Source organism: Panthera uncia (assembly GCF_023721935.1).
Source record: "Panthera uncia isolate 11264 chromosome A1 unlocalized genomic scaffold, Puncia_PCG_1.0 HiC_scaffold_17, whole genome shotgun sequence".
Taxonomy (NCBI): domain Eukaryota; kingdom Metazoa; phylum Chordata; class Mammalia; order Carnivora; family Felidae; genus Panthera; species Panthera uncia.
The window spans coordinates 66,299,795-66,327,590 of NW_026057577.1; the positions used below are offsets into that span (position 1 = coordinate 66,299,795).

The 27,796-nt window shown below is 37.7% G+C and overlaps 1 protein-coding gene across 14 annotated transcripts in view; it reads right to left on the bottom strand.

The window, feature by feature from the left end:
• Positions 1–4,401: 4,401 nt before the first annotated feature.
• Positions 4,402–27,796, bottom strand: part of MEF2C (myocyte enhancer factor 2C) — a 151,538-nt gene continuing 128,143 nt past the window's right edge. For 12 of the 14 annotated variants that reach the window (XM_049649787.1, XM_049649795.1, XM_049649796.1 and 9 more), the window contains 4 exons: positions 18,005–18,177; positions 15,407–15,536; positions 14,673–14,808; positions 4,402–9,129 (listed from right to left, as the gene is read on the bottom strand). In XM_049649787.1, coding sequence (XP_049505744.1) covers positions 8,808–9,129; positions 14,673–14,808; positions 15,407–15,536; positions 18,005–18,177 — 761 coding nt within the window. In that variant the 3' untranslated portion in view covers positions 4,402–8,807. The remainder of the gene's footprint in view (positions 9,130–14,672; positions 14,809–15,406; positions 15,537–18,004; positions 18,178–27,796) is intronic. The other 2 variants (XM_049649798.1, XM_049649797.1) reach the window with 1 other exon arrangement.

Here is a 27,796-nt window from a genome sequence, read left to right on the forward strand (position 1 = left end):
TGTTTTAAATGTTTATTTATTTTTGAGAGAGACAGAGAGAGAGAGAGAGCATGAGCAGAGGAGGGGCAGAGAGAGAGGGAGACACAGAATCTGAAGCAGGCTCCAGGCTCTGGGCTGTCAGCACAGAGCCCGATGTGGGGCTCCAACTCAGGAGCAGTGAGATCATGACCTGAGAGAAAGTCAGATGCTTAACCAATTGAGCCACCCAGGTGCCCAAAGCACAGCATTCTTTGTAAGGAGAAAATGTGCTTTGGGCATCAGCAAAGCGGGAGCACATCACACTGTCTTTTGGGAAAGAATGTGATAATTGCTAAGAAATAAAAAAGCACATTGTAGTCATCATAGGAAAAATCAGAACTTTGTTGCCTTCTTTTACCATTATTTTAGAGAGCAGAGTCATGTTTATTTTGAGTAACTTGTGGGGGAGTAGAGATCTGATATTTTTAGTGGTTAGCAACTATACACATCTTAACTGGGCTTCGGAGCAACCCTGTGAGTTTAGTGACAGGTGACAAAATCGATACTTAGATAACTTGACACATGCTTCTTTACTTGGGAGGGATAAAGTTGGGCTGATTCGCAACCAGGAGACTGGATGACCTCTGGAAAAACTGCATCCAGTGTCATTGAACAGGTAGATAATGTAGGTCAAGCCCATTGCAGAAAGGAACTCAATATATGTTAGCATCTTGCCTTCCCTCACACATCAGCTTCAGCTTCTGTTTTCTCAGGTTCCCTGGGCCATTCCAACCTTCAGGGCATTGGTGTTGTTTTCATGGAGGGGAGGAGGGGCATGGGAACTCATATGGATCCCACATTTCTAATGGTAGAGTGTTGGGTAAAGTACTTTTTAAAGTACTTTCTGCTCAGTGTGGAATTGTCCCCCTGGTAGTTCATGTTTCCTTCCTTTCAGCCCAGCCCTTGCATGAGTTACCAGAGTCAAAGGGTGATTGTCATCTCCATTTGGCCTACAGAAGTTGGCTGCTAGACATGAGAATTTCAGGACTAGAGATTCTTCTCTAATTCTGAGCTGGTCAAGACTGAGTGTGATGGAGCTGGCCCTCAAAAACCAGGAAATACCGCTCTAGGGCCAGAAACTGAACATTTCCCATGTGTTTTTTTAACTGTAACCTCTGCCTGGGAGAGGAGAGGTTAAGGGAATAGCTTTATTTTTGCTGATAAAGACATTTTCTCTCAGGAAATAAGAACAGTAGGAATCCAAGGGAGACAACAGTAGGGGAGCAAACTTGGCTTTCCTCTTTCATCTGAATCTTGTTTAGTAGTTGATCGGTAAGGGTAATGTACCGGAAAGATGCCGTAGGAATAGGCAAACAAAATGGAAGAAGGACTTAATTCACAAAATGAAAACTCAGACACTCTGCCTGAATAATTTTCCTTTACTAGATTCAAGAACTCTAATCAGACTCCCAAACATCACTGAAATGAAAGAACCACATAGGAATGGGGCCGAGGGGCACAAAATGTAATTGTCTGCCCTTGGGTTACGATGGTTCACGTCTGTGTTCTGCTCCCTTAGGTCTTTCTTGACCCATAAACATGCTCAGGGACTACCTGGTCATTTAACCACCTGTCCCTTTATCCTTGACTCTGCTGGTCCCTCACACCAGCACTCTTCTTTTAATCACAAACATTGTGAAAGGTTTGTTCACACTCGCTGCCTGAAATTTCACAACATCTGCTAGACAACCTCTTTCTGCTACACCCTTTTATTGAAATGATTCTCAGATAACACCCACAGACAAAGTCTCTTCCTCCAATCTCCACCTTTGTGACTTCAATAAAGCATTTGACACTGTTGAATTTTTTTTTTTTTTTTTTTTTTTTTTTTTTTACCTTGGAACCTCTTACCTTGACAGCACACTTTGGATTTCCTTTTGTCTAAAAGCCCCTTGACTTCTTCACGGGTCCTTTCTTCTCTAGGTCTGCCCTCTTCAACACTGTCTTCTAAATCTACTTTTTCACTCACCCATGACCTTCCCCTTGACAAGTTCATTTCACGGTCATGGTGTTCACTATTATTACTTCTCTGTCAGGAACATCCAAAACTTTATCTTCAGCATCAAATGGTATCCTGAGTTCAAGCCTACATTTACAACATGCTCCTACTCTACTTGGATAGAAGTCAAGCCCAACATGCTGAAAAGTGAATTAATTACCTTCCTCACACAGCAGTGACCTCTCCATTTCCTATCTAGACATTACTATGATCCTAATTATTTAAGCTCAAAACTGTAAATGCTAACAATTTCTATCATCACTCCTACCATTAATATAATCTTTTGCTGAATTTTGACAGCTCAAACTCCAGACTTCTTCACTTGCAATTGTATAATCAGATCCCAACCAACTCTTCCAGTCTTATCTCTTATTGTTCCTCTGCTGTTGCTTTGAAACCTTGGGACCTTCCTGGGTGCAATCTGAAACTGGTTTCCATACACACAGGCAAGATGAGACTGAAGAAAGAGGCAGATGACTCCAGACTGGTAGGTGGCAGGTTTAAGGAAGGGAATTTAAGTGTGAGTCTGGTCTTTGGTGGCTCCAAGACTAGTACATCTCCACACCAGCCTGCCAGATTCTTAAGAGTCTATATAGAGGCCTTAACTGGGTGCAGTCATATATACCATCGAGTGGGTCTCAACAACACATTGCTTTCTCCAGGCTGTAGGCTGTATCCTTGAAAATGGCTCCTACTGTGGGATTGGTTGAGGGACAGGGAGTGTACTTCTAAGGACAGGGGTGAGGGTGAGGAGGCTCCAAATGCCCGGGTCCAACCTGCAGGTCAACGGGCAGTCATGTCCTCCTGATGACCTCCTCCAACACCTATACATGGGTATACTTTATTTAAACAGGATAGACCACCATTCCTGTCCATTTTTCTCTTGTTTTCCCATCTCTGTGCCTGTATACCTATTTTCCTCCTTGTAGAATGCCCTCATCCAGAGTCATAATTTGTGGGACTCGGTGTGACAAGAAAATGTCCTTTTCTCAAAAGAGCAGCAAAAAGATGCCCCTGAAGTCACTAAAATCAAAGCTTTGCACTTTTTTCTGTGTATCTCCTCTGTACACGCACAAACTTCACTTACAAAACACAGGTTCAAAGATGAAATTATCAAGATGATGGGGGTGCCTGGTTGTGTCCCACCCTTAATTTCAGCTCAGGTCATGATCTCACGGTTCGTGGGTTTGAGCCCCAAGTTGGGCTCTGCACTGACAGCCTGGAGCCTGCTTGGAATTCCTCTCTCTTCCTCTCCCTCTGCCCCACCCCCCACCCCCAAGTACATAAACATAAAAAAGAAATTATCAAGATGGTGACAGTAGAACATGAAACTAAGTGTAGTGTCATGTGTGACTGCAGACTCACATGTCCACAAGTCAGTCCTGCCCTCATCCATCTGGGCCTTTCTCCCTCCTACCCACCCTCCAAAGACAAGTCCAAGCCTGTCTCTGCTCGGCAAATTAAGAAGTGTTCATGCTCTGCTCTGCTCCAAAGATGACTCAAGTGGTTCCTTCCTAGCACTTTGCAGAAGTCTCTGAGAGCGGTTTCTACATGCCACTAATCTTTTAATCTCCCATTAGTTTGTAAGTTTCTTAAGAGCAAGGGCTACATCTTCATTCATCCTAGAACGCACCATGTGAACTGCACATAATAAACGTTTGCCAACAACAAATAAAAAGAATAGACAGAAAAGCACTGCTATCTTCAAGCCACATGTAATGTTTCCCCAAGCTGCATTCTTTTTCCAGCAGAGTGGGAATGACTGTCAGCGCAACAGTCCAAGTTCTCCAGGTGGCTGGCCAGTGCCTTCTTGTTTCCCTTTTCAGTTCGGACATTAGTCTTTACGTTGGTGTCTCTAAAGACATTCCCTTTAGCAATTATTATTGAATTCAGGTAATAGATAGATGTTTTAGTTTCTAAAAATGTATGAATTTACTAGTTTTTTCAAGTATTTAGATAAAAGCCTATGCTTTCCTGTTTTTGTTTTGTTTTGGGTAAAGAAACTATTTCGATGAAAAAAATAAATGAATCTGAAAATGCTTTCTACACATTTTAGTTTAAAAAATAATTTAACTTGTCGTGGCAGTGCTTCTCAGAGTGACTTTTGGAAAATTCTCTGTGTTGAGGCAAGTTATTCAAGATCGTGGTAAGAACCTTGAACTTCTCACACTGGCTGAGTACAAATATCACTCCAAGAAAGGTGATCTAGTTTACACCCTTTTCCCCCCAAAACACAAATACCCCTCTTTTTAAGTATTTTGAGCCGAAAACTCAGAATGCTCAGTTGCACTTGTGAGAGAAGCTGCTTTTTTAAGAAACATGATTAAGTGGAATAAACTTAAACAGCAAAACATTAATTAAAAAAACGCACCACAGACACTGCATCACTAAGAAAGCCAGTAACTTTACTGAATTGTCTGCAAAATACAAATTATACCTTATTTCCAGCAGGAGAAACTTTTGAAAATTCCCCACTTTTATTCACTACAGACAGCTGAATTAAGTCCCTTGAGATACACAGATGTGGTTTAACTTAGTTATAACATCTTGTCATCTAGTGGCGACAAAGTCCAGCTTATGCCGCTGTGAGCCTCTATTTGAATATTTGTTGCAAATGCTTGTATGCCCTCATTTACAAGCTATTTTAATTACTGTCATGTAATGGAAACAAGTCCCCAGGAAAAGAAAAAGAAGAAAAATGATACAGCAAACCATCTGAAGCAATCCAAGTCCTATGCCTACAGTGACCCAGGTCTACTTTGCTCCGCGAGAACACTTGGTACTGCGTTCACACCACAACGGAATCTGTCACTTAGCCGACCTCTCTGAATTCAACTGAGGTATGAATCAATTTGAGGTATGAATAGGGAAGTCAAAATGCAATACCCGATTATGAAAATAACCCAAATGGACAAATTGAGTGTAGAAGATCTGTGGCTTGGATTGCTCCACATCTTTGGTTAAAAACATATTAAGAAAAGCCTTTAATTACATCTGTAGTCTGAAGTGTTCTAACAGACACCAGTATTCCATCAATCTTCAAAAGATCTGTAGTGGCAGGAAATTAACGCCATGTAAGTGACATCACAGCAGATGGCACAGATGGGAACAGATGAAGTATGCCATGCTTAGGCAACAGCCTTTATTGAGGGTTCAAGTGGCTGCTTCTTTAAAAAAAAAACAACTTTTTTTTAAAGAAAGAAAATACAAAACATTTACCCTCCGGAAAAACAAACAAAAGCTCATGATAAGGGGCAAAAAAAATGCTATCTCTAAATTCAAAGATGGGTATGTAAGAAAAACAAACACATCAAAGTGTGAGAGGGCAGACATTCTTTTAAAAAGTGTATTGGAACTTTTTTGCTTTAGTCACCCTGAAAACGATCTGAGGATGACAGGTATTTTCATATTCATCATTATAAAATGCTAAATTCCACCTTTGGGAAAAAATAAGCCATTTTACTAAAAAACACAATTTTAAAAAAGGTTGAAATGAACAGCCTTCCACTCACCAATGCATACAATATACAGGTGGTGCAGCTTGCGTATCTTGCATGTGTTACCAGTACTGAAGCTTAATATTACCAAAAATCTTTTAAAATAGGATTAGCTATAACAATATTTGTAGCTGTGTAAAACGCTGTTTATGGTTCTTTTGCTCGCAATGAAGAATGTTGCCTAAAATGTTACCCTAGGATGGGGTATGTAAAATAACACTCCCTCAGGGCTCTGCCCTAGACTCCTGAATACAAAGGATTTACTGTGATAAAAACCCAAAACCATACTAGCTTTGCAAATACAATAAATGGTAAATTACAGATAAGGTAGAAGGGTAAAGATAGACAGTGATTGTTTACAGAAAGTGACTCATCACAATAAAAATTGTGCTTCTTCTCATTAAGTTGTCTTAAAAAAATTCTCAGATTATCCCTTTGCTATCTTGCTACCACTTTATATGAATTCAGTAGTGGGAACAAGAGATGACTGGCATCCGTTTTCAAGTGATTCTGTTCTTTTCATGTTCTTATAAAACTATTGTCAGATCTGCTATAAATAGCCAAGGCTTCTGCTGGTACTTTAGCTTACTCTCTGTTCAGCATTATAAATTCACTTTTCCTTTGTTGCGGAGGCAAATTGCAGGTAAAAAATTAATATGGCTATTTTTTCGTATTTTCACATAATGACCCTTTCCCACCCACTGGTAAATCTCTGCTGATATTGGTAAAGTGTTTTGAAATGACAACAACATTTGTGACATGTTTGCATATTTTATACACATCAAGTTACAAGGATGGTTGTAAGGATGGGGTCAAGTATATGGTGAGGAAAATGACTTTCTTAGTTTTTCCTCCCATGTGTCAATGTGTGTGTGTGTGTGTGTGTGTGTGTCTGTTTTATGTTCAGGGATGATTTTCTGTTTTTCCTCTGCGTAAATGTTTTTCTTTCATGTTCCATGGATACCTGGAGTAGTGGGATATAGGAAAAGGTTGACAGATTTTTTTGTTTGTTTTCAGTATATAAAACATTAGTACAAGGCAGGCTGGCATCCTATATGGATACCACCAAAGGTGCACTGTGGTCTAATTGTGGATTTCAGATCAAGTTAAGAAAATACAGCCTAGTTAGTAAGGTCTTTTGGCTTTTGCCACCCAGCGGCAGCCTTTTATAGTGAGAAACACACAGCAACTATGCAAGTGAAAGAAAAGAATGGATAAGAAATGTCCTACACGTGTTATAACAGTGTCGCTCTTCCTGTCTGGATCTTCATGGCTGTGTATGTCAATGCACATGATTGGAGATGAATCGACAGATCTTCACATTCCAAGAGAAGGAAAATCATTCTTGGATTTAAATCTCTTTTAAACAATATATATCAACTTTTTTTTTTTATGGCACTCACTTTTTAAAGGGTCTGAAAATTAATCCCTTATAGACGAGTATCAGACAAGAGTCATCATTATTTCTTGCAAAATTTAAAAAAAGGGACATAGAGAGGTTCTTTAATGGGATTTCTCGAAATGGCTATTAAATCTCTTTATTGAAGAAAAAATAGATGACATACATGCTTTATGCAGAAGTGACATTTGGGGGTCCTGACACACCGGGATTGTTCAACAGTCCTATATTGCTGACAAGATTGTTGAGGGTCAGTTAAAATAATTAAAAATGGATGACAAAGCAACTATCCCTTTACCTGCTTCCTTCTTGTCTAGCACCCAGTCTTTCACATTTTTCTTCTGTGGGAATTTATAACTTATGCGTTGAGTAAACGCCATATCACTTGTTTCTAGGGCCATATTTGCAGGACATGTGCCCCAACATAGCTCCTCTATTCTGGGCATATTTCTAAAAAGTGTATCAAATTCTAGGCTGAAAACCAACCGGATAATTTAGGACACGGGCAAGTTAGGGTACGCACTTACTGAATTCCAAGATGCATGGTGAAATGGTGAGATCAGAAAGGGGCCCTGCATTTGATAATAATGCAAAAACAAAACAAAAAATAGCATGAAAGAAACTCATTAGTATATACAATGGATGTCAGTTGACCCAAAAGATTGCTAATGTATTAAAAACAATTTAGGGTGTTGCAACGTGATATGTTCTAATCCCACAGGTTATCCTTTTGACAGCTGACCTTGAACTTATAAAATGTATGCAGAGTAAAAGAAAACAGAAAGAAAATAGTTACTCAAATGTGCAACTGCACAAATATACCCCCCTCCCGCTATTAAGATAACAAAACTTCTGCTATTACCATAATATTATATATATTAGAAAGCTATACACAAGCATGTTAATTTCACAGATTTTTTAAAAGATTCTTAATATTTTATATAATTAGAAATACACATTTCAAAAACAAAACTTCTACAAAGAGAAAACAGTTATCTTGGTTAGCAAAGCATGGAGTTCCTCATGGCTTAGGGTAGTGCTTTCTATACAAAAAGTCCTTTTTGGTTTTTTACAGGACTGTTTAAAATATTAGCGAAGCTATCAAGGGGGAAAAAACACATTTTGGCTTAAGTAAACTACAAAAAGCCACAAATGCTTTGCAAACTCTGTCTTACCTTTTATATGAAAATAAGCAAAATGTAATGTACATATTTTTATATTTTTATTTAATAAGAGATGCAGACCCAGATTTATTTATTTATTTAATTAAATACGTTAGCCCTCAAACTCCACATTTTTTTTTTTTTTAATAGGTATGGTCCTCGTTTAATGGTCGTTGATCCTTTTTAATGAGTGCCATACGCCAATGATATGCGTGCAGGTTTGTGAGCGCGTTCTCGGGATGTTAGGTGACCTGGTGTGTTCCTAACATTTACCAATGGCCACCCTTTGCCGGGTCTGTCCAAAACATCTATACATTTTTCTATATGTTGCATAACAGCTGCTCTCTCTTTCAGTAAAGATCTGCCGCTTTTGGCAAATGTTTCCTTTTGTCTATTTACATGTAAATAACGTTGAACCTGCAACATGACACTATCTATTGTAACATACATTTTGCAAAGGAGCACAACAGTGAAAAGAAGTTAGCCTTAAAATCTATTTTGTACAAGTGTTCTGTTGTACAACTCAAGTGCTAAGCTTATCTCAGCATTTCTGTTTATCTTTATACTGTATCACTGAGGCAATTTAAAAGTACTTTTACAAAACAGAGTACCTGACTTTTTTTTTCCACACACAGCACATATAATGCATATCGACCCCCCTTCCCCATTAAGGTATAGCACACACACACACTGCAAGAAAAAAAAAAAAAAACTATTAAGTAATAATCTGATCATGTTGCCCATCCTTCCGAGAGTCGCATGCGCTTGACTGAGGGACTTTCCCTTTCGTCCGGCGAAGGTCTGGTGAGTCCAATGGGGGAGTGGAATTCATTCCGGTGATCCTCTCGGTCGCTCCCGTCGTACGAACTGCTACAGCTGCTCAAGCTGTCAACAGGAGATCTCCCCGCCTCGTGGCGCGTGTGTTGTGGGTATCTCGAAGGGGTGGTGGTACGGTCTCTAGGAGGAGAAACAGGTTCTGACTTGATGTTGAGGCTTTGAGTAGAAGGCAGGGAGAGATTTGAACTCTGAGATAAATGAGTGCTAGTGCAAGCTCTGTAGGAGGAAAGGAAACCCAGTTACAGATGGAGGAGGCCTGGAGCCCCCAGGAACTCACAATTACATAACACATCAGCTTCAAGACTCGCATAGACACCAGAGCATGCCCAGAGGGAGGAGAGCGTGCTCGAAGCACTTAGGGGCATTGCCTTCTCAGAGCCATTTAGGATGCACGGTAGTAATTACAGCATTTCACTGGTCTGGGCCTCATGAATCATACCTCTAGTCTCTGACAGGCTCCCTAAACATACAGGTGACTGGCTCAGAAAGGCTTAACATGACATGCTGGAAAAAGCATTTTCTGTGTCCATGGAATTTCTCCCTAGACTACTTCCAAAATATAAGCTAAGATTTAAGATACAGTGTTTAGCCTTTGAATTAGACGCCTTTGATTTACTAATGTGTGTGTTCTGTAAAAGCTAGTTATAGATATAAACGTTTCCCTCTGTGTAATAAGCACATGCACGTTAAGTTGTATAGTCTTCAGACAAAGTGAAGAAAGTTCAAATTTCAAATGAATAAATGCACAAAATGCTACATTTATAGCTGTAAATGATGTAAATGTAATTATAACTGTATCTGGTGAAAAGATTGGAAGAGGGGAGAGAAGGAGGGGAAGGAGGTTGAAAGTTATCTGCAGAACAGTTTATTGGCTTAAAAACACTGAGACTTCCTACCCTACTAAAACTGATCAACAGTATGACTTTCTCCATTGTTTGTCAGTTACATGGGATGAAACTGCTGTCTATTTTCCACAACTACTTCAACTTTATCATTGCGAATCTCTCCCTGCTGGGGTGCTTAGTAGGGTATCACTCATATTTATAATTGGCATGAGTTGAGGAATCTGGATTTGTCTAAGGAAAGGTTGTTGTAAAGAAGGATCTAGTGTGATTTTATCGTGTTTATATGCCTTAATCCTCATTTATTCCAGGAGATCTTCCAAAATGTGGAAGAATTTAGATACTTGAAACTCTGGAGGGAAAAGCATTAAGCCCTTAGTGTAGATTAGCAATCACAATGACTTTGATCAGGATAAACCAGAAGAACATTGCTGACATCAATTTTAAGATGCTCATACTGTTCTCACATTCTGATTGCACGGACATTCATGGCTAGAGTCGGCATTACTTGCCCATGTTGTCAAGAGAGTGCAGATACCTTTTTTAGTGAGGAGGAGGAGCTGCAGGAAAGAATAATCTATCCAGATACGCCCATTCTAAACAAAGGAAAGCCAGGCTACCTACTCCTGTATGTGATTACGTTACTTTCAAATGGAGAGAATTAGAGGACATTAAAAAGCCATTATGAGCAGGGAGAAAATGGGTATATGTTTCAGAGGAAAAAGTGGAATAACTTGGGGCCGGCTTTTTGGGAGATGCGATTCAGGCTCAAAATGTATAGAGATATAAAATTAGTCAAAATGAGTTTATCTTTGAGTGATGTTTTATACAAAAGCACCACCTACTGGCAAAGAACTACTTTCCTTCTCTTATTAATAGATGAGCTAATGTGGAGAATAACATAAAGGAGAATTATTTGTTTCCCTAGTAAGCCTTTCTTTCTCTGGCTTTTATGTGTTAGGATTAAAACAGTCTTAGCATTTACATGAAGTTACCAACATTGAGTGTATATGATTTTCAATCATCTGTTTATGCTTGTCATTATTTATTCGTAGGTTTTCTTTTACAGTCGATATTAGCATATTAATTTTCTAAGAGTTTTAATTAAATAATCTTCAAATCAAGAAGATATTAAAGTGGGGGGTGACACCTCTATTTCAAAAGGATCTGTAACGGTGGACTATTTTATCTTGATTCAAAGTTACTTAGTGATTCATTTTGATGTCAGAGGAAATCATCTTTTGATTTCTGGAAGAAAGAATTTTCCTGGCTCTGGATAAGAAAGACTATTTCACTAAAATTTAATTAAATGCTTCTACTACGAGTCACACAACTCTTTAATAATGAATGTCAATTAGGAGTCTGAAAACAAAGTGGCATATCAACAAATGCTTTTGACTGCCCTCTGACATTTAGATAGCTTCTTCACAGGCAGAGAAACATGGACAATTAGAAAAAAAAATTCGGTGAGTTGGACTAGTTAGTATAAGCAGTTAATCTGGAAAAATTAAGCAAAAAATAGTATAATCAAAATGCTGCTTCTTTAACACAGCTTTTGGAAACTGCATTACCTACTTATTTACTGTATCTCCCATTGTGAACTGGCTCAGATGGGTTCTGCTGCAGGCCTTCCCCATAAGAGATGTAATACTGATTGTTTATGCCTTCCGTAGACAAATAGGCTAGTCCCTAAGTTTACTTTTTGGTGGCATTTCATTTGACACTGAACACATATATGAAGCATTTTGAGTAGTTCTGGGGACACTCAACCCACAGTAACGAAATGTACGTGATAACTTCGATTCAGCTTTAGTATACTGTGGTATAGGATTCCAAATGGCATGAAATGTAATTGGCTAGTGTCTGTTACCAAAGTATTATCTTGAAAAGAAAATGCATTAAAAAATCACTTAGTGGTACGTATGCTAGATTCACATACAAGCATGTTGGTCTGCTTGTTCTTGAGAACAAAATCTTTATAGGCCCAGATAATTGTGAAATGCTCCATGTGTGTGGGTGAGAAAGAGGTGGGTGGGAGACAGAAGCCTGATGTGCAAGTTGCCCATATCAAATCCTGCTGCAAGTTTACATCTATTACAGATGCCTTCCAACTGGGAAAACACCTACCCTTCCCCACAATTGTTCAGAAGTGAAACAGAACCGGATAGTTTTGTTCAAATTTTGTACTGCCTCCGCCCAGAAATTAAACTATCAAACTATATTTAACCTAACCTTTTAAAAGTCGTCTGTAAACACCCACATCAACAACGATGATGTAAAGAAATGTTTCCAGAAAACACGTTGCTCCTTTTTAAAGGTGATATGAGAAAAGTACTTAAAAATTTGAGGGTCATTTTCTCAAATCTCCATATTCAAATGACACTTAACCCTTGAGGGCCAAGTTCCTTCGGCCAATCATCTCTGCTTCCTACATCAAATCAATGTATGCCATTTATCTGCCTTGGTTAGATAAAATCAGATGCTAGACAGTGTTAGAAGTACAGCTTTGGAGTTAAAGGCATTTCCATCAACAAAACAGAAGAGTCCTTTTATACTCTTAATTTTGGGAAAGAATTGTGGTGACCATCTTGGGCTGCTGGGAATAGCCAAGCCACTCTGGAGGCTGTATCTACTTTGAACACTGTTATCTGTCCAAAGGAATGTGAACTCACCACACAAGAGCATGAAGCTACTTTAGCCTAAAAAGATACTTATTTCTTAAATTAATTAACACTGTAGGGAATTAAGGCACCCCATATAATTTATTAATATAAATATTACAACTTGGGAGTTTTTTTTTAAAAACAGTTTAACATTTAGTTGTGTAAACATGGGCTAGTCCATTTGAAGGGACCCATTTTTAAAAAGCTACCCTGTGTGTGTGTATGTGTTATGACAGAGAGAGACAGAGAGAGAGAGAGAGGAAGAAAGGAAGGAAGGAAGGAAGGAAAGAAGGAAAGAAGGAAGGAAAGAAGGAAGGAAAGAAGGAGGGCCAGCCAAGATTAGAAGGGCTGAAGGGGGTATTCTATCTGAGGGATAAGGGAAGTGATTAAATACAATAAAAACTCATAGACTAATTATGCACCATGATAACCGTTGCTGAAAGAAACCGGAACTAAACAAAATGCTTCATCCTTGGCTGTTGCCATTCGGTTCCTCTCTAGGCCAGTCCTCTCCTTTCTCATTTACTGAAGCCTTTATTAAGGGCAGCAGAGAATCAGACTCTTCACATGCAAAAAAAGGGACTTTTAAAATTATGGTATAGTCAAAATACATAAATGTGTTTTATATATAAAATGCAAATTTTCAGGTGTTACTAATAACAAAAGAAAGCCACATTCAAAGCAAATACTATGGCTCTTGACATTGATAATTTCTAAGGAAATCCAGTCCTCTAATGGATGACTTTTGTGAAAAGTGAGAAGTAAACAACTACCCTGATTTTTGTCAAGAAGCACGTACAGTGGACTCACTGCTTAGCCATAGCAGAGCACTGCCACCTGTATGTATTTTAAGATTGCCATGATGGTACAATGTACTTAGGGATAATTACCTTAAAAAGTTATTGCAATAAATGTCTACTTGCATAGTTAACATTTCTGAGAAAACTTAAAAAGTCCTAAAAAGAGAAACCCTTTATCGATATTTAATTTAAAAGAGAAACCCTATATCAATATTTAATATATCTTCAAAGCTAACAATCTTTTAAGAAAGCACAGCAACAATGTCATGTGAATTTATTTTATGGTTTACATGAAAGTTTAGATTTTCAACAATAGTGATTAGCGGGCAGGATACAGACAGGCAGTGAATGGGGGAAGACTCCATTACTAGAGCACTAATCTATGTGAAATAGATTCCATATGAAAGCTAGGAGGGCAGCGAGGGGTAAGAGATGCGGTTGTGATGTCAATCAGTGATTTTTATTGTAATCAGTGTTTTTAGACTCATTATCTCTTTAGAAACAGAAGTATAGAACTAACTAGATCTTCTAACCAAATGGCTCAGCAGAAAAGTAAAAGTGAGGTAGACACACAGAATGTTTCTAAAATACAAAGATTTATCTTTCAATATTTTATATCTTCCTAGTATTTTTCTTCTGAAGATGAACTGCAGTTTTGGAGTTATTATGTCAACTGAAAGGCAGATCTTTGATTCATGTTTTAAACTTAAGAAAGCTATTTATTTGACACAAAGTGTGAATTATGAAGTCAGTGCTTTTTAAAGGTTTGCACATTTCTACAGATAAATGACAGGAGTCATTTCTATGATAAAGACATTTCTCAAAGTTACCACAAGGGGGCAGAAATACACATATTCTGATTTCAGAAAACAACAGAAATTATTTTTATACCCAAATTTAGGTAATTAGTATATATATATATATATATATGTACACATACATATACATTTTTATTTATACAATGTCTACAAATATACAGCCATACTATGAATGCATTATTATAACTATATGAAATCTGTATATCAATAGAATAATAGATCCTGTGAGCACTAGGTTAACGTTAGCATGACTATATGGTTTACGTTAAGTGATAAGGATTCCCAAATATCTCAAAAATGTTAAGAACTTTTAAGTGCCTTCTTATGTCCCACATGAGCTACATGAAAAGTTAACTAAATGAAATTTTGTCATTGACCCAAGTGGAAACCAGTATAGCCTAAAACAATAGGGAAATAATTTACCTCATTATCACAGGGCTCCCCTCCTCTTAAAAAATAAGCCAAGTAATATTAAACCTGCTTGAAAGATACCGATCTGATCATTACTTTCCGATTTCGATAAAGTAGGATTGTACCTCCTTTAATGGGACCTTAGAGCGCAGTGTTTAGAGATTGCCATTTGTCACTTAAAAATGCCTTCTGAAAGTGTTTTATGAGAGAAATAATATTGCTTACCCCAGCTGACTGAGGGCGGATGGCGGCATGTTATGTAGGTGTTGCTGTTGCCAGCCAGTTACTGACCCAAGATGAAGGGCGCTGGCGGTGTTGAACCCAGACAGAGATGACAGGTCTGCACTACTCAGAGAGTACTCTAGATGAACAAATAAAATAAGGGAAAAGACTTAATTTGGAAATTATAAAATGGTAAATAAACATGTCCAATTAAAAATATTCTATTAGTGCTATTTAATGATCATTATAAATTCTCTCATTTTGGGGGGGGGGAGAAGGAGATAGAGCATCAGGAGCAATTTTGATTTAAAAGAGATACATATCATATACTGAAAAATAAGTATTCCACGAGAGCTTTGAAGGACAACCGCCTGAAATTTTAATTTATTAGAAGTACAATCCGGCATTACAGCATACACATATTTGATGATCTACAAATGTTGTTTTAAACAATTCTAAGAAAGTGAGCTTTCTATTACATCAAGAAATAATGGCTCGTTTTCCTTGAAATTGGTCTTTTATATTGAATTCAGGTTGGGTTAATAAAAACTTTCACTTAAGAAAGAAAAATATGGATATTTATTTTGTCTTAGCAAGAAATAGGTAACAGTATAGTCTCTGGACGCCACAGGTACTACCTGAAGCTTCCTAACAGACTGAAAGGTAGTATCTTTTTTCATCTTGCTTTTTAATAAAAAGTATTTAATGTACTATTTGAACATGGCAAAGCTACTCACCGGTACCATATGTTGTTGAAATGGCTGATGGATATCCTCCCATCCCTTGTCCTGGTAAAGTAGGAGTTGCTACGGAAACCACTGGGGTAGCCAATGACTGAGCAGACTGGGAGTTATTTATCCTTTGATTCTTTTAAAGTAAATAAAGAGACATTATTGATAGAATTTTTTAAAAGTTAAAAATGTTAGATTTCAGTATTAGTTTTGCACATAACGAGATAACTTGGTACAAATCTCCTGAAATTAATCATTTAACATGTGTCTCTATGAACTCTGCCAACCCTATCATTTACAATCCTTCAAGAGACCAGTTGTTGCCATAGTAACCCATTACATCAGTATCTCCTAGGCAACTGAACTAGTAACAAGTACCATAGGCTTTATTATGAGTAAAAACAGACTATGTTGAAAACTGATGAAATATGTATACTGTACTTCCATTGTTTCAGTTTTTATTCAAATGCAAATTAAAAAAAAATTAAAATCAACCATGGTGGTTTTCATGTTCAGTTCTATATACAGCAGAGCAGATGGGCACATTTCATGCTATACTCTGACCAGCAGGTGGTGCTCTGACCACTTTTTTCAGATTCTTCTAAACTTCCCTCAGAACTACATGGCAAACCAGCTAACATGTGTATTTAACTACTTACAGCAAGAAGACTAAAGATTCACATACATTTAAAGATCATGAGACTTTAATTCTTAGAAAAATAAGTATCCTCATGGTTTAAATAACTAAGGAAATTATTTTCGTTTGAATTTTACTATAAATCAGGTCCTAAAATAAACTGAAAACATGGTCTTCACTTACAAAGGTTGAGACAGAAAAATAAATACCCTGATATTCTTTTCACCTGTGTGTGGTACTTGAAATTAATGGCCCCGAAACAGAATTAATGTTGACATATTATGGTAACTTCTGATATCTTCCCATTTTGCTAGAGCCCTCCACCTAAAAGTCACCTTGGGTTTCTCCTTACATGTATCATTTAAGGGAAGTTCTCTTTCTACTTACCAAAAGCAGGTCGACATCCTCAGACTGAGAGCATGGGGAAGGAGTTTTATTAATTAGTGTCTGTAAATATTTATAACTGGGCAAAACCTTTTCAACAAAAGGCAAAGCATCTTCTGATAGACACAACAGTTTAAACAATTTTAAAACCCAGACTCTAAAGATAACTCCTTACAAAGACATTCTTTGTTTCACTTAATGAGCGGTTTGTCTCAAATGTGAAGACAATCTATCTAGTTTTCCGCACAGGTCAGTGTCTCAAACTTCATTATTTCAGTACCACGTTTTGAAAAAAAAAAAAAAAAAAAAAGCTTGTATTTTGAGACTCCACTCATGGAGCGCTGGAGGCGGGGGTGGGGGGGACCTGCACCTGGCCACCAGTGAGAGGCTGTACTGACCACTCACAGGATTCCTGGGAGAACATCAGTTTTAAGGAACTTGGAATAAACCTGCTGATAGAGACAGCCTGCCCCGTATGGCCCACACTGCTTGGCTATGGCCCCGTGGGAGGTTTTATTTATTAGACTCAGTCCTTTCCGAAGGGAATGTTGCGTATTATGTGATTTTTTTGGGGGGGATGATATTCAAAATTAATCTGCACTGTGCCATAATAAACTAATCAGCTTGCAGGACTGTTTTACCGTGAAGCCTGCCACAGAGCACAGAAAGGAAAAAAAGAGAAATGTGTTTGCAGAATGGTCTAAATTTGTCTACCGAATCTTGGTTTTAAATGTTCTCGCTCTTAAGCAAAGCTAATTTGGAGAACACTGATGTAAGTCTCTTTGTTGTTGAATTTGGCCCCACAATCATTATCTTCATCTTAGCCTGCAGACCCAGGAGAAAGAAAAATGATGGAGTCCGGGGATGTTGCTTATATTTCTTATTTATTTATTTCTTATTTAATTTTTTCTTACAGTGTCAACTTTTTTTGTTGTTGTAAAATATAACCTTTGTTCTCATAATGCGTAGGATTTTAAAACAATTTGCTTTTGAGAGGTAGCTATTTGCATGAAGCACATATATGGAAATATGAATTGAGGCAGAGCACAGGCACATGATGTATTAAGCATTATCACTGCAATATACCTAAGAAAAGAATGGCCAATTCACAGGAGAATGTTCATGTAGAAATTATGGAAAAGATTTTGGGTTGTCAGTACCTTGAGGACATAACTAGATCAACATTATAAAATCTGTTATGAAACTCCCTATTCTGTGAGTTTGATTCTACCATTGGTCAAATTGTATGCAACATAAGCAGAGTAATAAGCAATGATTTTTTTCTAATTATAAATTGGAGAGCTTAAAAGGAAATGGTTTCTTTGCCTCAGAACACCAGTTTTATAGTGAAGTTTATTGGATGTTGGTTTTTTGTTTTTGTTTTTTTTTTTTTAACATGGAAAAGGGAAATGCGAACCAGTTACCAGAAATAATGGCTAAATACAAACAGGGCTCCAGCAATAGCATTGATATGTTAATTTTCTAGGAGCACTTAAGTAATTCAAAATGTTAGACAAATACAAAAACAGCAAAACATATACAAAACATTATCAACATTTATTTAAAATGTAGTTTCGCATTACCACTGATGGCATCGTATTCTTGCTGCCTGGTGGAATAAGAACTCGGAGATCTGGTTTACGGTTATTCATCCCTAAATTCATGGGGGGAGGAGATTTTGCTTGCATATTCTTGTTCAAGTTACCAGGTGAGACCAGCAGACCTGGTGAGTTTCGGGGATTGCCATATCCGTTCCCTGTTAACACAAAACAATGAAAGCACTCAGGGAGAAATCTAGACTCAAGAATGTTTCTACAGGATACACTATATGAGATGAAAAATAAAAGTTTAACAGGGTATGACTTATAAAATAGTCTGTGGGATGACCAACTTAGCCTCCACGTGAAGGTAACCCAGTTAGTTTTTTTTTTTTTTTTAACATTCTCTAAAGGAAGATTAAAAATGTTTAACGAGAAGACAGCTAATCTATACCAACTTGCTCAGAAATCAGCATATACTTTTTTTCCATTAAAAAAATTTGGGAAGAAAGTCAGACAGTCTTCGTTCAGGGTCTAAGAAAAGCACAGAATCTGCCCTGCACTTTAATGGACTAGCTTGGCAAAGGCCTGGGCTGGCGTGACTCACTCTTTCAGTTCAGTGGTTTGGGTTTTATTTTGTGTGTCTGTGTGTCCTTAAGTGAAGAGAGGGCATACCAGTAAGACTATCATTTCGAGGACATGCAGGGACAGTAGGCTCTTCCACAGTTTGCTGTTGACTTCCCCTTTTCTTTGAGTGGTTTCTCCCTCTGGTCCTCTTATGTCGGGTTTGCTCTCCTCACAAGTTCCGTGTATGACCCTGACAGCTTGCTTTCCTGTTCACACAGAATTTCAAAATGCAGGACTCCTACTTAGGAGCTGAAATGAAGGATTGATGCCTCCAAAAGTACTGATTCACCAAGGCACAGGGATAGTCGTATGATGTGAACACTGAAGGGGTTTTCTTAGATCTCTGATGCTCAATGCCCTACTAACAGAAACGGATATCTGAAGGATGCCATTTCTCATCATTCAAAATATACTGCTCCGTGACAGGAAGAGCTACGGAAGGAGTTGAGGCAACATTAACTGAGGCAGAATGTCATCTGTTGGCTTCATTCATGGCCTCTGATTGGGGAATAAGAGAAACCCACTACCCGACTCTACAATCCTTGATGTAAAACTAGATGTTTGTTTTCTGAAGCACTTTAAAGGAGACAATCAAACCTCGCTGTTACGGTTGGTCATCATTATCATTATCCTAAAACACAAGTGTCTATTACTCCAGGATGAATGATACTGTGTGCTACCCCATGAGGAGGCAAGGACGTGGCCCCAGTCCTCAAAGGCCCTGCAATTCCTTTATGGTAATCCAATATGCACATGTGTGAGACGTACAAACCAAGACAAGGCAGTCTAGGGAGAGATGCCCACAGAGTAATCCAGATTAAGTGTTACTGAGTTCCCAGGAGGGAAGAGATTATCCAATAAAGATTCACCTAAGAGGCAGGAACTGATTTGGGCCTTGAAAAAAGAGAAGAGACAGTAAGACACACTGGGCTTGTGACTGGGCTGTGGGAAAGGGCTGAGGTGGGAATTTACAGAGCACGAGTCGGGGGGCACTGTGAGCAATCTGGCTAGAAGGGAACTCCTAAAAAGAGAGGAGTGTCGAAGACCTTGGAGGGACGTGGAGATCTTGAATTCCAGCCCGACACACCTTGGGTGTAAATGGTGGCAATGCAGATCCGTGAAGGTCACAGAGCAGAAGTAGAACAAAGGCCTCTAAGTGGACAGAGAGATCTACTGGCCCTGGCGTATCCTGTAATTAGAAAGGCCTGGGAGTATGGGGCACTGATGGTGTGAGCTAGAGGTGATGAGGGACTGGGAAGGCAAAGCACAGGGGTATTTCAGGAAATATTTAGGGAAACATTTTTTGAATTAGAATACATTTGAGGCATACTGTGTAGAGCACATTTGTTCTTCATATCCCATTCATTTACCTGTCTCATTTTATGCATGAATAAACAGGCTGAATATATAACAAATAACTACAAGATTAAATCTGTCAATCGGATCATCCGTAAAATTCTCCAAGTTACTGGGGGGGGGGGATTAAAAATAAATGAACCCCCTCCAAAACACGTGTCAAGTACACAGAAGTTGCTTAGGAAATGTTGGTTGAATTTGAATATAAATTACTTGTATAATAAAACTTCATTGAAAGAAGCTAAATCCTCTATAGCCAGCTAAATATGTCAACAGCCAAAATTTTCTTTTCCAGTTAATTTGGATAGTTTTTGGTGGCAAAAATTATCATATGAAACAACTACATTTACCTTATTTCACTAGGAGAGATACAAAGAACATGTTCACTTACAAAAATTCTTGACAAAATAGTTTATATTTAATGTGTCTTAATTGAATCATTCTTGCAAATATGTTAAGGGTCTAGTTTTAATTAAGATATTCTACTGGATAAAAAGAGACTGAGAGAACGAAGACAAAATGTGCACTACACTTTCCTGTCAGCTGAAGTTCAGTCTGATACACTCAATACATATGTCACTTATCTGTTAAGCCTGCGTGAGATCTGGTTTAAATAAACAATTAAATGGAAAATTAGGTGGGTAATTTCAAAAGAAGGGGGGAAAAAGTCAGTTAAGCAGTGCAATGAAGCTTGAATAGATCAGAAGAAACTAAAACCCTGGCTTGGTAGATGCCAATACTGGTTTGCATGGAGGAGTTATTTTGCTAAAAGGAAGTAAAACCGCTTTGTGAAATGTGTTGTCCTGTGATATGACAAACACTGGGCCAGTGTGTGAAAATGGAAATGCTTCACAGAGGCTCTGAGAAAAGGTTTCTTTTTTGAAAATTAAAAAAAAATTTTTTTTCTACAGTAAACTGAAAAATTCCAACAAAGCCTACATCTTTCTGCCCACATTTTTAAACAATGACTTAGGGCAGCAGGAAAAAAAAAAGTAAACATATATTATAGTTTTTCATCCAATAAATGCCTCAAAAATGGATTTGAAAAGCATTCTATTTTTCTCTTGGAATATTTCCTGTTATTTGGAAATTATACCATTTTAGAAGATTAGTCACATATTTTAAGGTGTTTACATTTTGAATATAAAATATTTTGAACCACGATGACACTTCTTAAATCCATATTTTTAGAGCACAAAGTTATTTTTAAGAACAAATAAATTCTGCCTTTTACCGGTGAATTTCTGCTGTTTTTAGCATATTGTGCCAGCTAGCATTTTGGAGCCGTATAATAACCATTTCTGTTTCCAGCCACCAAGTTGTTATTCTTTTGGCATAATATAGATTCAGGAATGCAAGACTGTGGATCCTAAACCAGCGATATAGAAACCTATCATTTGAAAATCAATGATGAATACATGCGTGTGGTTTACTGCTAAGAAGAGCCTGCATTTAAACTGGCTTGGAAACCACGGGCCTCCTCGCTCAGAACGCTGTGGCCTGCGTTGAGGCTGTTGTCCTCCCTTAAGATAAATTCACCAAAGAGAACAGTCTCATTCAAAGTCAGGGGTCGGGGAGGTAGCAAATTACTCAAGTTAATTTCTCGGTAATGTTCTAATATTCAGATTCAACCTTTCCTCATGCCATGTTTTAAAATTACCTTCTGCCTGGACAACGATCAATTCAGATGTGACTGTATGCAGATGTCACATTCTCCTGACCACTTTAAAAGCACAAAAATTATAAAGCGTGAGTGAATGGATTTCCTGATTATAGATTATAAGAAAATGAAGAACAGACCGACTTTAGAGTCCGTTCGTTTTATAGTTTGATTTGATTAAAAATATTGTTTCACATAAAATGAAACAAGTTAAGCATTCACAATATAATTTGTATGAAGGATAACAGAATCTACCTCAATTGGTTACACGTTTCTAAACATGCATATTAAAACTAGTGTAAATATACAAAACTTGAAATATGGTGTTAGGAGAAAAAAAATTTTTTCTCTCCAGTTAACTTGAAAACACTTGCTGCTTTTTTTTTTTTTTTTTATTGACTCCTATTTTAAGAAGTTGTAAATTCAAAGAACATATTCCTGGCTTAAGATGTTGTGAGGAGGACATTTTGCCTTGTCTCACAGAGCTCAATTGAGTATGTAGCTCTCTTTGAGCCCAAAGTTCTAAAACTTTCTCTTACTTGGATGTTTAGACATGAATCTTTTCTTTTTCCTCCCAGGACTTTCAGTTATAAATACAAGCATGAAAAACTAATAAGCACAAAACAGAAACTAGTCTTTATGGACAGAGGCTAATTTTTTTCATTGGCAAAATCTTTTTTTTCAGTCTCCCAAATTGTCATGTCTGACTAGCTTCATCTCCCAGCTCCCTACCCAATCAGACACCAAATCTTGTTAAATTTTCTTGAGAAACGCCTCTCTCCATCTCCACTGCCACCATCCTCGGTAAGGCTTTCATAACCATTTGACTAAGTCTTTGATCAGGGTCCCTGGTCTCCAGTTGAAAGGTTCTTCGCCGGGACTTAAGATGAGCTTCACACTGTAAGCTCCTGTAAATCTGTATGCCAACTTTTGTGCATATGTGTGATAATGAATCTGATGTACGGTCTCAAGATTTTCTCTAAAAATGTTTTTAAAGTGCTGCTTCTATCATGTTACTTTTTCCATCCATACTTAACACTGTTGGGCCAGGGCCCTGCTTGACTCTCAGAACTACACATAATTTGACCCCTTCTATCTCACCTAATTTCCACTGTCCACAGACAAGCTCTCAGTCCTCTGGATATGCCTGAGTCTTTGCTCTAGCAGTGTTTGCTCTCCCATTGAATTCAAATTCATCTTAAATGAATTTGAACTCTTTCATGAGAGTTCAGACACCTTTCAGACAACGCAGCCCACCTTGAATGCATTCCCTTCTACACTACTGCAATTAGAGGCAGTGATACACGCAGAAGACTAGTTCTTTAAGTGTTTCAGATGCCTGCAAAACATATACACAGACTATGCTGGAAAAATTAGGAATTATTCAGGAATGGCACTTAAAAGTTAAGTTACTGAGGGAATGTGACATGAGAACTGAAAATGTAATATGTAACTTGCTAATTTCAAATATCGAGGGTGTCTCCTCTATGCACTACTTGAGAACATTTCTTATTTGAGGTAATGATTGCACACTGATGACTAAGGACACCATTGAGACAAACTGTTCATCAACCATGTAATATTGAAGTCAAGAAGTCATGCAAGTGCCCAACTACTAAATTTGTTTATAGAGAGTTAATTGAAAGCTGTGTCTTCACTTGTTGCACCTGTTAATCTTTCACAGGACATTACCTTAGCTAAACGCAAGTGGTACACTCAAATAAAGTAGAAATTTTCCCTGATGAAAAAGGGAACTCTGAGGCCCTGCATCTTTTCTTCTGTACTGATGAGTGCTTATGTTTACTGCCATAGGTTGTCTCTATAACTCTCAACAATAATCTACTCATACAGAGTTTTCCTCCAAAAGATGGACTGCATGATATCCTAGGAAAAAACGGTGGAAGGGTCGTAAGTAAGAGTGAATAAAATTTTATTAGATGGTCCAGAGAGAGACTTTCTGGAGAGAGAGAATGCATATCAGATCTCCCAGTCACAACTGTATTGGAGAGAGATGAGCATTCCCATGAGGACACAATATTGGTGGTTTTAGAGTATGTAGCCTTCAGAAGCTGGAAAAGTAGGCTTGACTAACACAAACCTCTCAGATCATGTTAACTTTATACTCTAGACTTTACACTAAACTTTTACTAAACTTTATACTATGGAGAAGGAACAAAGTTAGTTTGCGAGTGGTAAGTGACATCCTTAACTGTGTGACAGGGAAATAGTGTCCACGGAAGGGGTAGATTAGAGATTAGACTGCTATAGGGATGCTAGTTAGGATTCATCTGCCACAGAACACATGAGGAGTAAGGCAGCCGAGTTGGAAAGATCTGCAAGGCAGACAGGAGTCAAGGACAAAAAGAGGATAAAGTAGATAAACCCAGGTTCTGGATTTAGAATTCCTTCAACCATACTGAGCCTTAGTTTTCTTAGCCCTAGGTAATGATTCCATTAGTGTGAGAGAAGCATAAAAGTAATCTGAATCAGAGACTCTCACACACTTGCCTGAGGCAGCCAGTGCCAATATGACCATGCAATAATATTAACAATATTAAATACTTTATAGAGTATTATTTACCAACAGTATCAACAACATCAAGCATACACATTGAGGACCCAGAATAGTACCAGGCACCTAGTAACTGCTATATAATTGTTTGTTATTCTACATGGATATAAAACACCTTTAATCCTTGCAGTGACAACGCTCTCAGGTACTAATAGTATCCCTGTGTTACATAATGAGAACACATGACAACAGAGAGGTCCAGCAAGTTGCCCAATGTCAAACAGCTATTAACTGGTGGAGCCATGACTGAACCAGAAGTATGTCCAGAGTCCATGCTCTGAAGCACAGCAGAGCCCTGTTCCCTGAGAATTGGTCACATTCTGGGATTTTGAAAACCCTTCTGTGTCAAATCTCACCCTATAATTACAGGAATACAAAGGAAGAGAGGAAACAAGTCAAGTCTGAGACCTGGGAGGTGAGACCTACAGGGTCTTCCTAAGCCAGAGGTGATGTGAGAACTTCAGGAACATGGTCAACTTGGCCATCATAAATGGCATTGCTGGTTCAGAAAATGCTGAACTTATACAAAGAGGCACAGAATGGTGATGTTCCGAACCGCATTTCTGGTCTCCTGGATAAATAAATATTTACAAATAGGAAATATTGGGTTTAGCAACACTAAATGCCAGAACAACTGTTTAACTTTCAGTGTGCTATTTCAAGTGGATGATTAAATATGCTCTTAAAGGCAGATTTTGTAATATTTTAGTCAATAATCTCCCTGAAATGGGGGGTAGAGACATTTATGTACCTATTGTCAATTTAAGAGACCAGCTTCCATCAGAACCACTTAACACGATAGTGAAATGCTCAGTATTTTATAGTATCTGTTATTGTTACCTAGAAAATAATTTCTAATACATAGGTGTATCAAATTGACTTTGTTTAGTAATTTGTTAATGGTATCTTTGATTTTGTTTTTGTTTTCTTGGAATTTTGGGCAAACCGCCATAGAAAAGCATTAAGTTGAACCTCTGATATTTATTTTCTGCTTTTACTTCAGCAAAAGTTTTTGTTTATCAACCTGGGTTTTTGTTTTTTGTTTGTTTGTTTGCATTAGAACAATTTAAAAACATTTACAGCATACAGTCTCGTTAAACTAAAGGTGCCACATAGATAATAATGCTCACTACAATCAATTAATTTTATATCTGAGTTTTTAAAGGTTTTAAGATAAGTTAGTTTCCAATATCAGGACATTATTTTATATCTCAAACATACATCTTTCTACTGTATACAATTACCTTAAATTGTATACAGTAAACTTGCTCATACAACCCACTGCTCTACTGGAAGCTATACACTTAAAATAGTTTAGTAGAAAAATATTATGACCTTCTAGACTTCAGTCTTACACTCACTGTGCCCTGAATGCCTGAAACCCTGTTAAAAGTGCTAGAAACTATGTTATTCAGCTATTGTGAATCACAAACTTTTTTTTTTTTTTGAGGGAAAAGGAGATCTTTTTCATGGGATGGCTCTAAGGCAAAAGGCAACCACAAAACATTTGGAGGTCAGAAATCTGGGAATGATGAAAATTTCAATATGCCTCCTGTGGAATAGGGGCAAAGCAAATTTTCTGATTCTTATCCTGGTAAAGACTCCTGATTACAGATTTTTAAATATAAAATAAAGTCTCCACTCTATCTGAGGGTTTCTTAGGGAAATAATATAATAATGCATAATGTTAGACTATGAAGAGACTCCTGTAAAACCTCAGTGTCTTTTGTGGTGTATTCTTAGAAAAATACTCCAAGAATACACAAAAGCCAAGACTATTCTTGGCTGTACCAGTTAGAGGGCAGTAGACATTCTAAAAAGAGCTTGCCTCTTCTGCTTGACCATGTCACCCTGATGCTGAACCAGACCTTCACAGATTTCATATCTACCCCACTTGTCCTTGATGTCTCTTGGATGTGTATTGTTTAGTATCTTTTGTGAAATTAACAGTCTATCGGCCAACTAGATACTGAGCACTGAACATTTAGCACATACAATAGGCTCTGGATTGTGAGGCAGAAGTAAAGAAATTTTACTTCTCACTGAGTTGTTTTTCCAAAGATTGAGAGTCTGTTGTCACAAAACAGGTTTGTTTTGGCGAACCACTCTCTCCTTTGTCCTAACAGTCATGTGGGTCAGACAATATCTTCCCAATTTTTGACAGATAAGGAAACTGAGGTTCAGGGAGCTTCCATGACTTGTCGGTAAGTGGGACGGTTTTTATTTGAATCCAGAACACAAGCTGATTCTACTACATTATTACAAAACCCAGATGTTTCAGATTTAGAACGCATCCTTGTATTTCTCGGGATAAAAGCTCCATTTGCAAATAAGGAAGAATCTGACAACCTGATGTTTTCAATGCACAAAGGCACTCAAAATACCATTCTACTTTGACTACTGATTTATTGAAGGGATAGTTTTTAATTGCACCATAAAAATGATACTGAACCTTGCTATCTTAAAAAAATTGCACTTAACAATGAATGATAGATTTATGACTCACTTAATTGTTCACTTCTTGAGATTTTGGGGCTGTCTCTTTGCTAAAAATGAGGGGGTGTCTTCATTATTGACACAATCGCTCATTCTTTCAGTCATTTTTATAAACAAAAATATTGAGACAGTACAAATTAGAGAGAATGTGACAGAAGAGAAAGAATAATTACTTGTGGTTTTAACATTTACACAACTGCTACAAACACATCAGAAGATGATAATGTTCAAAGGGAAGTATGTTGCACTGCACTCTGATTCTGCCTTTGGTTTATTAATATATCTTATTTATTCCCACCCTTGAGGGTAGGGGCCGTGGCAGACATCTCTGTGAAGCCTACTGGTGCCCTACTCACTTACTGAACATTTACTATTACTGCGAATACATTAACCTTTAGTTTTTGCTTAGGAAATCGAGAATATAGATAATTGTAATACTGACAGTGCTCACATTTATTAACAAGCACTTACTCTGGTGCGCAAACTGTGCTAGGTGCTGCCTTGCATCATTACCTCATTTGATTTTCACAACAATCCTATAAAATGGGAGTTCACAGACTTCCCAAGGGCAGTAACGTCATCCTAGGCATATCGTGTATTTTCATTGGTTATTTTATTTCTTGGAATATCTGCCTCTGGAATATTTCCCCCAATTACTGCTTGCGCAAGAATTTGCTCCACCATCTTGTAGATTTCTCTGAGTTGCTTAAGGTTAAACTAACCCGGGTCCTTTTTCATGATTGTTATGTAAATTAATGTTATCATCTTTGAATATGGAAATTGACCACAGATTTAGATTTGCCATTATTACTACATTATAATAACCTATAATAGTATCTCAGGTTGTTTTCCCCCTACACTACCAATACAGCATAATCAGTTCTTCGTCATAATTGGAGGTTGTCAATGGAGGGCAAGGTCAAGAAATTGTGACAGGAGGGCACAGTGTTTAGTAAACAGTTAACAAGTAAAAAATTCAGTTGAAACAATTAAAATGGAACAATAATAAATAAACCCAGTGAATAGTAAAGCATCTTGTGGACACATCCATAGGTTATCAATTGAAATTGTCTATCCAGGTTTTGGTACAACACAGTTTCCTTTAAAGTAAACGAAAGGAATGTAT